Here is a 12,723-nt window from a genome sequence, read left to right on the forward strand (position 1 = left end):
ATGGGAGGTTGTATTTGAGAAAACAGCTGCATGAATGAACTGCATTGATGCAGATGAGTAATATTTTGTGTGCATGAGAAGATAAAAATAAAACTTGATTTAAATCTATATTTTCCTCAATCTGCCTGCATTTCACTCTGTACTCAAGTACACTCATAGACCCAGGAAATACATCCTGAAAGCTTTACACATGTGATTACTTTACTTAAGCCCCAGCCTCACAGTATTTCTCTACAGTAGGACACAAGCCTCTGCTTAAAGCTAAATAAGTGCAAGAATTCTTCTGATAAGGAATGTTTTTCTGAGTTAGGGTCACAGACACTATCATGGCAAGTGCTGCATAAATAGCAATGGAAATTTTCAATATTACCACTGTGTCTGGGGCCAGGACAAAAGATTAAGGAACCTCTCGATAACCTTGCACTGTTTTATGATCCATCCTCTCAGCAGCTCAGCAATAGAAAGAAGGCAAAAGATTTATCTTGCCAGCAAAAGCAGATTGTGGCTGCATAGCACAGTGATGATTCTCTTAATGCCATTGTATCACAAACTTGGCCAAACAGGCTTAAGATAAGGTCAGACTAAAGCTTTCAAAATTAACCAATCTGTGGGGTGGAAGTTTTGTCTCAAAATGAGGGCTCCTGAAGCCAAAGTGTACTGGCAGCATGTGAGGGTGTTTTGAACCTTTATGTCAGCGTTGTGTGCTTTGTACAGCTGTAGAAACTGCATTCAGTTCAAGAGAAGTTATGTAGGAGACAAAGACCTGATGCAACCAGAATATGAATTCCCCCTGTTCCAGTGCTGCCTGAAGGCTAATCTCAGAACTAGACTCAAACCAGTTTAAATACTAGGTAGATGATTCATCACCACAAGAAAATACCAAGGAATTTTGCTTCTATGTATGCTACACCTGAACACAACCTCCTTTTCTCTTCCATGATACTTTCCCCAAGGTGATTTTACCACAGTGTATAAACTGATTATCGTTGTAGGCTCATCTTGTGGAGATTGAGTGCCTACAGCTCCCTGTCACCCCACAATTATCAAAAATAAAAAATAATCAGATTCCGTGATTCTATTCACCTGAATGAGCAAGAACTATTTATTAGAGACTCCTCTCATAGATAATGGAGAAAAATAGTGCCACTGGATGAACATTCATCCCATTCTAAAGCCTGTTGAATTAACCCTGCCTCCAAAATGCCTCTTCCTCTCCACTGTTTCTGAAGGATGACTTGGGCAGATCACCAGCTTAGCTGTGGTGAGGGGACCTGAATCCCACTCAGCTGAGAGTAGTCAAATGAGATTAAATAACCTCTCCTAATCTAAAGCACAAGCAATTTATGCAGTACACAAATATAACCACCCAGGAAGTGCAACTGCACCAGGGTCAGAAGGACCTGGGCCTGGCTGGAGGCCAGTGCTGGCAGAGGAAAGCGCTCCATTCCTGCCTCACAGCCACGGTGTGGTTACCCAGCCATGCCGAGGCTCACAGCACAGGCTGAGGGATGATGTGGCCAAGGAACTGCTAGGGAGTTCCCGTGGAAAAGTTTGGTTCTCTCTTGGCAGGAAGATGAAGCAGCTCCTGCCATTATGACTCCAACACAAAGAACTACATTTTCCTGGTAAAAATAACAAGCTTGTGTGGAGTTTTTAGTTTTTGCAGTGAGAACTCTTTTGGGGGTTTTCACCATTAGTAGTATTTTTAGTGTTATTGTGTTTCCTATCAGTCTGGAGTCAGGTAAAAATGAATGAAAAGATGATACCTAACCTGGTAGGTATCAACAGCCAAAGCAAAAGATATGAGAAAAGAGAGGAAGGCGTTCATCCAAAGGGAGTACCAAGAAAACACAGAAGATTTTGCTCAGAGTGATGGGCCATGATTTTTAGGTAGCAGGGGCTCAACCATTGCCAAATTATATTGTAACAAATATTGTCTATAACACAGCATCTTGTATCCTTGGGGTGTTGCATAACAAGTAATAAAACAGTGAGAGAATCTTCTGCAGCTTGAAAACACGAGGCTTAGAGGAGTGACTTACTGTACTATCAACAAGCGACTGCATCACCCCATAAACATCTATCATGAGGCATCTAACTCTGCCACGTGTCTGACACATATTAGCATGCAGTAATTTTATCATCACACTGTATTTCATTTCCGAGGAGAGAAAGAGCACTTGCTTTTCAACAGCTCCAGTAAAATCATATTTTTGATTCTCTGTCAGCTATGAACTTCTGATATATGAAGTTGCATCCCTGACTATATTCCCTCTGGAAGCATCATTGTACATTCTTAGTGCACAAATAAGCTATTTTTAATTACAGCGAACATGATCACAGAGAGACAAAACAATTAGGTATTTTGACTTTCTATTAAAATTGTTCTCTGAAACATGATGGGCTTGTCATGGGATTTTTAAGTGGCTATTACAGTCTTTGTCATCTCAGAAACATGGATGAAATTTCAGGAGCATGCAGTACTTCACCTTCAAAATGTTATAAACAAATACTCAAATCTCTTCTAAAAATGTTTCATCTCTCTCAGTGCACTGCCTTGTCCAGACTGAACTTTCATTTGATCATCAGTTACAGCATTAATAACCTGAAGGGACCTTCTGTTTATAGTGGGGACAAATTTAGGCCCTGCGAGACAAATTTCCAGCTATCACATTTAAAAAGGATGTTTTCTCCAGTGAGAGCTCTGTTGAAAGCATACATCTGTATTGTCCAAGTATATAGCTAAAAATATGCAAAGGGACAGAACTTCTTCTCTGAAAAAGCTCAAGGACTGAAGAACAGGCACAGGAAAATTTTGCTTCCCTCACCCACAATCTGTGCAAAACCTCTCTGCAGTTTGCCTTGAGAGTCAGAAAGTGTTGGCCTTGGCTGTGCATCTTCTCAGGAGTGGGTGATTGTGTGAACACAGCACCCCATCCTGAAATCCTGTGTGCCATGGCTGCTGGAAGAGAAACTGCAGAGCCCTGGCCTTTGAGAAGAGCAGTGTAGAGCTGCCAGAGCACAGAAAGAAGGACTGACAGATATGTCACTTGTGGGTTTGGGAGGAACAGAAAATGGTCTAACTAATAGTCTGGCCAGGTGTTGTGTGAGGGGGCAGAGTGCTGTCAGGGAGACATCGGCCTCAGACTGTCACATTTCTCACTGATACATTTGTGACACTTGAGGGCCTCTTTTGCTAAAGCCTTGTCAGCACATTGACTGAGACACCAAACCAGAGGAGGAGGAAACTCTGGACTACTCCACATCATGTTCAATGTCTTTAAAAGCTTCCTCCAGACACTCCTTCTTTAGAGTCTGTCTTCTTGGTCTTGAGTTTAACTTCCACTGAAGAAGAAGACCTAATTACCTGTTTTTTAAACTTGGTGGTCAAGGTGGTGATAAAACAGCTTCTACTTTAGCTGAAGATGATATTTTCACATGTAGAAATGAAGATGAACGTTTTCACAAGTAAATCATATCAACTTGTCTGTGGCTTCAAGAGAACAGATGTTTTATATTTTGAATGGCCTTTTGAACTAGAAAAGATCTTTTGTGGTGCTACAGCAAACAAATCAGACTTCTTGCACTTTAGTAGCATGCTTACATTATAAAAATCCTTGGAGATGAGACATTTTGGTTGCTGTATTTTCTCTTGAATAAACCAAAATATTGAAAGCAAATAACTGAAAAGATCGGAATTGGACATGGTTTTATGGTAGCATGAATCTCAGGATATTTCATATGATTTTTCACGTCCAAAGCAGAGACTGGTAATATTTTATCAAATTACCTCTCAGAACTATATACTTTTACCCAGTTAGGTCTTTACACCAAAATGAGGCCCTTTTTTTCAGCCAGCAAACATTGTGTGTATCAGCTACAACTCTCACTAAACAGCCAGGTCTTTTGGCTCTCATGGGAAACATCCTCCAGTTGTGATTTTGAAGGTAACAACAACCACTGTGCAACAGTTTGCTGGCAGTAATGGAAAAGCTGGAGTGGTAGATGAATGAAAAGTGTTGGTCCACTAAGGTATGGATTTTCTTCCTGTTCAACCCCAGTCAACTACCTTGAGAGTTTACCTTTAGGTCCCTCCTACAGTGATCACACCAAGTACATTCATCTGGTAAGTGAAAAAACACAGGTGATTTGTCATAAATGTCCAGTGTGGTAACTCACTGATATATCCTAAATTCTACTGACAACTTTGGGAATCTTATAGTACATTTTCTGCGTTTCTGCTTATATGCTTGTTCATATGGCCTTGCATTGCTGCAATCTGTTGAGGCAGAAGTGCTGCTCAATACAGAGCTCAGCTAGAACATTATCACTTCACTGTACACCAGGTTAGGTGCTGGCCCAACACTATGACAGAGTGCACAAATCCAAAATAGCGTATTAAATGTGTTTACAAAGAGTATGTGCAGGCTGTAGTCACTCTCTTGTTATTTGTCCATTCTTTGGAAGTCACTGGGGTTTGGAGAGAGAGTTTGGAATGGCTCAGTAAGAAGGAGACCTGAATGAAATCAGATAACTATGTATTCTTTAATTATTTGAAAATATTGTTTAATGTGATGAAGGGTCCACAACTTAGTGCCTTCATTGGGTTTTCCCCAAAACACTTTAATAAATGTTTTGGCAGTATGAGTAACCAATTGGACAGCTGGGTTTCAAAATGTCAGTCACAAAGCAAAGCCATTGCCAACGCTGAATGAACTTATGTTACCCCTATCACAAGCACACATTTTCCTGGAATTGTAGTTTTTCTTGAGTAATATTTCCCTAGCAATTCAGAAAAGTATCCTGACATGGTTTCTGAGTCACACTGCTAATTAAAGTGAAAAGTTTTGCCTGTCTTTGTGGCACATTCTCTGTGCAGTGTGACACACGATATCGTAACATGATGCAACTTTTTTTGCAATTCAACATGACTCAAATAGAATTCCCTCCCCAGCTGCACTCAGACAGTGGCCACACTGCAGTCAGTGACCGTAAATTGTCAAACCCAACACAGCCTGCTTCCCATGACAGCATGGCTCAGGCAAACCCATCCTGACTTCCCGAGAGTGAGGAGGGCACTCACCCCTTTCCCAACCCATTCCTGTGGTGCCCGCGTTGGATTGCCAAATCCCACGGGTCCAACTCCACATTGTTTGTGCTCAGCACGACTTTGTGGAAGCAGAAGGACCCTAGATGGCGTCCTACCACCAGCTGAGTGGTCACACACATTAAATCACATTTGGGCAAAAAATATAAAAAAAATACGCAGCTGTCCTTCACAAAGGACGGAACCTGAATTTTTCTTATTGCAAGAAAGCTAAAAAAGCCTGTGCAATTGTTCGGATGTTCCTTGGCACAGAAGCCCATTTTTCACTCTTTTGCCAGGATGTTAAAAAAAAATCTGTTTGGTTTTCCCATGGGCAGAGGGGGTCTGTGCAGCTGTAGTGGGGGCACTCAGCATTTTGTTTCCATTCCTCAAATCCCAGCAAGATGTATGACGATCTGCAAAGCATGCTGGGGAGGTAGGAAGCAGGTGGAGAAGTAGATAAGGGAATAGCACATAGTGAGAAGAATAAGAAATTTCTCAGGAATAAGTGTTTCTGTAGCAAAGTTACCATATCAGATTTTCTTCCCTGCAGCAGCATAACTCAGGTCATTTTTCCCCCTCAGCAATATTGGTCTCAAAGCCAAGTCCAAGAAAGGGCACAGGCCAGTTTGGTAACCAGACTTACTGCCCTGAGAGAAAGGCCTAAAAGAATTACAGATCCCACTGTGTGATACCTTTAAAAAGTACTGTACAAGGGGTTTTTTAGTGGGAATAAGAATAAATGAGTTTTCACCTACAACAACCTTATTTATTTTTCCCAAATGCCAGTATGGTGTCCCCAGGAGATAAGACACAAGTAAACCTTGTCTGGAATAGCAGCAGTGTTGATAAGAAAACAAAAACTGCAGACACCATGGCAGAGGTCTCGTAAGCCAGAATTTGCACCATTTTTCCTGTCTTCAGGCAGATCTTTTCTCTGCTTGCCTCCTGTGGGGGCCTACATTGGTACCACTATGTCATTGGTTATAAACAACACAAATGCCTGTGGGGAGAAAGCACCAGTAGGCTGCAGAAAACAGAAACAAGCAGCACCTGCTGAGCCTGAGCTGATGCCTTGTTTTGGTTGCTTTCAGACCACTAATTAACAAAAGGAAGGCCCACTGCCCTCTGAACCTGCCCTCTTGCCTCTCCTTGGTTTCACAGGCTTTTAGATGTAAGCTACAACTGATGGCAAAGTTTAATTAGTGCTTCATTTCAAACAGCTCATAATTGGATTTCTCTAATGCTGCATCTGATTAATCTACACTGATTGGGTAGTACACCAAACATAGTGTACTTTTCCAAGCTCTGCTCTATCCTCAGACATTAAAACCCTAGCTGAGATGAACTGGATGGGATCAGCAGCTGGGAGGGATTTTTTTGCTATTTGTCATGAGCGAGAACTGTTCTTGATAAAGTAGCAGCGTGTTAGTAGTTGCCTTTCCAAACTGATAAGAGCCAAGGACAGATGCTGTGTGGCATGATAACAATACAGGATTGTTCCGTTTGCCTTCAGTGCACCTTGTCAAGACAGTAGCAGATAAGTCAGAACAAATTGGCTTTCCTCACAACTTCTCTGATAGCTTCTCATGTCTGAAGGGAAAACACAATCATTTCTGCAGGAATGCTGTGAGTATATTTTCACACATTTTTGGCTCATCGTGCCTATCAGAGATGGTAATCACAGAGAATCAAAAGCAGCAGAGAAAACTGGGAGAATGAAATGCTTCTGAAAACCACAATCTCATAATATTTGTTTAGAAGTGTTTCCTAACTTTGAAAGAAAGCTGGATTTGAGGATGGAAAGCCTAGTTTAAACAGAGAAATTGTTCCCAATAAAATTTCAAGTTGCTTCTTTAGCAGTCGAGCACTCTGCTAGAATTTCAGGAGCTGCCTTTGAGGAAGAGATCCCATGACACGGAAGATTTGTTAGAATCTGAATTTTCTAGAAACTGAGCAACACTGGCAAGCAAATTTTAGAAATTTTAGATCTGTGTAGATCTATATGAAAAACAGTGTCAGTTATAATTATAAAGGCTTACAGCCAGCTCAGGTTTCCTCACAGAGCTCTGTTTCAGTTGTACAGACAGACAGACTGCAGCTGGCTCTCGGAAAGGAGATGTAAAGAGCTTCCTGATTCCTTCCGCCCATGGTGCGATGGCTCTCCAGTATTTCCGTGCCTTCCCAAGGTCAAGGCATTCTCCACTTAGGTGGTCCAGGGTCTCAGGAGGATGGGGAATGCTGCCTCACTCTCACCAGTGGGCAAGGGCTATGTACCAGCTGTGTTTGGAACGTGGCTTCCCTCTCTGTGCAGTGACAGAGGAGATTGGGAAGATCTGTTTGAGCAAGAATGACCACTCCAGGCTTTAACAGTGTTTAGTGCAGAAGTAAAAAAGATTCAGCTGTGGAAAAGGAGTGCATGTAACAGAGAGCAGCTATGTTTTACCTCCCAGCTAAGCTCACCTAACCCCTTGGTCTTTTGATCAGAAATCAGCTCTGTAGCTCAGGGACACTCCTCAGGCCTATCCACTGTGGGTTTCTCTCTAACAAAACCAAAGGAGGGTTCAGCATGCAGAGAACACCTCTGCAAAAGGAAAAGGCTCTGACTCTGTTTAACTTGGAAGTGACCACTTGTTCCTTTCTCTTGCCTGTCCCCCAACACTTTATTTATAATGTGAAGCAGCCGAATTGAGGAAGAAAGCAATGAGATTTTCATTCTCCGAGATCAAAACTTGCAGCCTCATTAGAGAGGAGGTTTTAGTGTTGGAAGGCAGAAGCAGCTCTGATGGATCGTTGGCTTTTCTTGGCAAAAAAATTGTCTCAGCTCTGATGAATATAGGACATAGCTCTTCACATCTAATTTTAAAATTCTGGAAAAAGTAGTTTATGTCTGTTCCTGCTCTAGGAGAGGAAAAATTTGAGGGGGAGAGACAGAAAGAGAGACAGTGAAATTTGCGGTTCTCTAGATGAGAGGTTCCAAAACGTAAGAGGCTGTTGGGACAAGAACTTCAATAAGGAATTTTTAAAGCATTTCCTGATGAAAAAAAAAAAAAAAAAACCCTTAAAAAATAATTCTCAGTCTTCAAAAAGCCCACGTGGAAATCTAATTCTTCCATGAAGACTTCATATGTTAGGTTGGCATCCCGAACCAAGCCACTGGAGGGCAAGGCCAGCCTTGACATGAGTTCAGCTCTGGAGCCAAGCCCTGTTGGACACCTGTGAGGCTGTGCTGCCCCTGTCTGAGGCTGCCCACTGCTTCCCACCATGAGCCTGTGCTCCTGTTGGGTTTCTGACTGCCAGACATTGGATGTTCAGGCTGAAACTTTCCATACCAGATGTCTGCCTCAAAATTATTTTAATAATTTTTTTTTGCTTTCTCAGTCAAGATTCTTTGGCTGCAGTGGAGGATGAAGCTCCTTTATCCATGCAAAAATTTTTCTGTTTCCCTACTGTGGATCACAGATAAGAATTTTTGACACCTGAGGAACCTTTTTTTTGGCTCAGATTGCTATCTTTGAAACAAATGCACCCAGATGTGAAAGAGCAGAACAGCAGCATAGCCCTCCCAGGGCTTTGCAGCAGTCAGGTCCTGTACTGGTTCCAGTCCATTCAGGAGCAGAGCAGGACATGGATGCAGGCCACCCATGGGTGCAGGTCCAGCCTATGGGGCTGAGAGCACAGGACCTGCCCTTCTTCCCCCTCAGGCCCCAGGTCTGGCATCCAGGGACAGGAAGCTGCTGGATTTGCCTGTGGGAGGGGAGGGAGATAAATACTCATGGAGGAGGGCAAGACCTGGCCAAGAAGGCTGAGATCGTCTCTGGAGATCAGAACAAGAAATAGGTCAGGAAAAGGAAAGTTGGGGCAGTTAAAACCCAGGGACAAAGAAGGAAGCTGTGGATGGAGAAGGGAATGGAGGAACCATGGTCAGATATGACTGGAAAACAAAAATGTCCATTAGGGCTGTCCCTGAGGAACTTGGACAAAACTCCTGAGGATCTGTGAGAGAAGAAGGATGTCCCCATCTAGGAGGAAGCAAGTGGGAAGGAGAGTGACACTCAGATAGCACAAACAAGAGACCAATTGGAAACCTGAGTCCCTGAGTCCTGGAGGTGAGGGAACACAGGTCAAGTGCTGGGAGTAGAGCAGGTTGGGAATGTAGAGAGGAAGGAAGAGCTCTGACAGGCAAGAAATACATGTACATGGTGGGGAAAAAGGATTCATGTGCTCAGAAGAGGATGGAGTTTTTGATGGGTCAGGAAAATCCAGCTGCCATAGAGATGTTGGATCATGGCAGCTTGTACATGAGCTTTTTAACATTCATGCCTTTTATCAGGATATTTGAAGGGAAAAAGAGAGTATTTAAGCCTTTAGCCCCCTGAAACTCTATTGCATGATACCACACTGAAGCCACCTGATGGTTTAAAGCACAGTTTTAAAATTTCAGGTGTCCTGGGCAGAGCTCACCCAACTTGGATTCATATGACAGAGGGCAGAGCAGGTTGCTGGTGCTTAACCCTTCCTAGGTCTCATTGGTTGTGTATTAACTGCATCCTGACCTTGTGGGTTTTATCCAGGCAATGCTGCTGGTGATCCTAAAGAATTTTTTAAAAATAAGATGGAGTAGGTGAATGCAATACACCATTTTGGTGGACTGCAAATTCAATTTGAGGTGCAAATGGTAAAAAATAGTCATAACCCTGTGTGCCAGCTATAAGATGAAGGGCATTTTGTGGTGTGTTTCCAGATATGTACACACACAGAAGCCCACAGGTCATACAGGAGAAAACAACCCAGAAAGCTAACACTCTATGTAAAACATCAAAGGATAAATAAAAGGTTTAGCCAAAAACCTCTGTCTGTACCAAAAGGGCCAGAACAAGCAGAAAGCCAGTCTTTTCCTTTTGGCAATGAGCAGCCAATGCAAGTGAAATACAGCACTTGAGTGTGATACCTTTTTGAGTGTGACACCTTTGTTAGTGTAACCTGTAAGGTTCGTTTAGGATAGTCTTGGAAACTCTTCACTGAGTTGTTTCAAGAACAGTAGCCTGTGGCTAAGCTGGCTGCTTGACAGCAGTGACCAAATTTCAGTGAAAATAATCACCGTTGTACCTATGTTGGATGGACAATCCCATCACAGTGAATGAACTGCATGCCAGAATAAGCTAGCAAGAAGAGCTCTTGCTTTTACTCTAGGCAAAGTGGGTATGGATTCAAAGTTTATAATTGAAGGTCTTTCTAGTGGTTTTACAATTGTGCTGGATAAACTTGCATCCCACATGAGGCTAGAATTATCACCCCTGCCAATTATAAAATCCTGTTACTATTCTGTATTGGAAAGCACATTCTGGTTTAAATAAAGTGATTCCTGCAAGTACAAAACCGGTGATTTGTCATGCAGTGCACAAAGTTAGTGTATTAAACAAGGCTTATTACTCTGCTCCTAATGCCTTCAAAGAATGGATTGCTGAGGCTGTAAAAGCCTGTGAGCAGTCAGCAGGCATCAGTCATCCTGAGGCACACATTGCTCACCACGGCTGACACACTGGGCTGGCAGCAGCAGTCTGCAATTAGGCACACAACTTAGCATTTATTTTCTAAAGCACAGGTCAGCAGGCTCACAGACTGGTGTGTGGTCATCACTTGCAAGCAGGAGGCTTTCTGAAGTGAAAACAAAAATATTAGCTTGTTTTGCTCTGCCAGTGAAAAACAAATAATTTGTTCTGGACCACACACGGAATTAATAATTTTTGGACAGACTGCATGTGTAGAAACTTGTCCCAGTTTTTGTTCTGATTTTTCTAAATGATTGTCTTGGATGTTCTCACATTGTCTCAAAGTCAGATCTGAATAATCCTACTCTCATGGTGAGGGTTCAGCTTAAATTTTGAATATAGTAAATTTTGTATACTATATTCAGAAGAAAAGTTAATTTCCAGGCAGTGCTACTATTACTAGTTGCTGTTTATTTTAAAATCCTATATAACTTTTATAATGAAGGAAAAGAAAAATGTTTCTCTGATATCTGGCAAACAAGTGAACAACTGATGAACACGTGTTTTTACAGCGAAAATTTCAATGCCAGCATACTAATTCCTGCAATTATAAATACCTGAAATAAAAAAGTTTACATACCAAATATTCTAAATACTCTTACTCGTGCTTATTTTTCAGATTTTTATTTTATTTTGCATGAATGAAACTAAAATTTTAACTCAAGAACAAAGTATACAACAAAGTACTTAATAACCAGTAAAAAAAGTATTAAAATATTAAACAGAGACTGTGGATTTAAATTCCTTGTAGATTCATTTTCTTCTATGGCTGCTAAACATCTGTGTAACTAAGCCATCACCAAAGAAAAATACAATAACCCATTACCAAAACAGCAAGGTAGAAACCCACTACCTTGCACAGTAAATGTAGCTAATTCTGGAAATTCGTATTACTAAAAATAATAGATAAAGTTCACTTACCTTCACAGATCCATTCTCGTAGTCAGATCCTTGCAGCAGATGTAGAAAAGAAACTATGAAAATATTCACAGTTGCCCACGGTTTGTACATTCTGGTGCCTAAATCCACAGGTTACTACGCAGTCGTTGCTGTACAGCTGGAAGTGTCTGTTGCAAAAGGCATTTCTCTACCACCAGCACAGAAAAGCTTCCAGAATTTCTCTCATAAACTCACAAAGGATTCCGACATCTGAGAATAAATATCTGTCTCTTTGCTACTCAAAACAATTGTAAGTTCCTCTAGAGAATGTAATTTCTTAAAGCAGATCTTAGATACACTTGAAATAAAATCATGATAAGGTTTTAAATAGATATATATCTGTATGTATACACATACACACTCACAAGCGATCAGGTATGGATTCCAGTTAATGAAGTTAATATATCTTCCATCAAGACACAAAGAAGCATACAAAATCCATCTGTGGTCCAGGAAATGTAAGAAATCTGCTCGGTTCTGTGCTCCCTGTTACAGCAGGCTTTTAAGAGGGTAGTGTAATGGCCAGTGTTTTGAGCCGAGAGCTGTAATCCAACTCTGTATGAAAACTTTTTTCACAACCTTCATGGAAGCCTGCAGAAGCATGTGTCTTAAATCTGATACAGACTTTGGCAGCAACACAGGCAAATTTTGGCTCAAATCCCATTTTCTTCCTACCAATAGCATAGCAGTTTTTAAACTAACTGATGCAATCTAGACTCCCATTATTTTAAAGAAGATTACCTGAAACATGAAACTTCAGCACACGTTCTTACACCACACACATATTTTATGTTACTTCTCTGGGGAAAAAAAAAAAAAAAAAAAAAAAAAAAAAAGAGGAAGGGAAAAGAAAAGAAAAGACTGACTTTCTTTCATGTGTTCTATCTTATTTGTCATAAGGATTTCTGAATAAATTTTAAAAAGCAAAGTTAAGAACTATCTTTAACAACAAACAAGATTTTGATTTTTTTAAAAGAAAGCTTATGAAGCTACAGATATAAAAGGAAAAAAATCTCTTTTTATTGCAACAAAACACAACAGTATTTCTGCTCCAAGATAAATATGTGTTTTCTCTGTATTTTTCTGCAGTTTCAAACAGAGATTTAAAAACAGAGATCAATAATTTAAAATTACAGCAAGGACAAA

At 41.0% G+C, this 12,723-nt stretch overlaps 1 protein-coding gene across 1 annotated transcript in view; it reads right to left on the bottom strand.

Moving 5' to 3' along the window:
• The window catches only part of VEGFD (vascular endothelial growth factor D), a 30,865-nt gene extending 18,609 nt beyond the window's left edge, over positions 1-12,256 (bottom strand). The window contains exon 1 of the mRNA XM_063392883.1: positions 11,560-12,256. Coding sequence (XP_063248953.1) covers positions 11,560-11,649 — 90 coding nt within the window. The 5' untranslated portion in view covers positions 11,650-12,256. The remainder of the gene's footprint in view (positions 1-11,559) is intronic.
• Between the last annotated feature and the right edge of the window lie 467 nt (positions 12,257-12,723).

This window comes from Prinia subflava, chromosome 3 (genome assembly GCF_021018805.1).
Source record: "Prinia subflava isolate CZ2003 ecotype Zambia chromosome 3, Cam_Psub_1.2, whole genome shotgun sequence".
In the NCBI taxonomy this organism is placed as follows: Eukaryota; Metazoa; Chordata; class Aves; order Passeriformes; family Cisticolidae; genus Prinia; species Prinia subflava.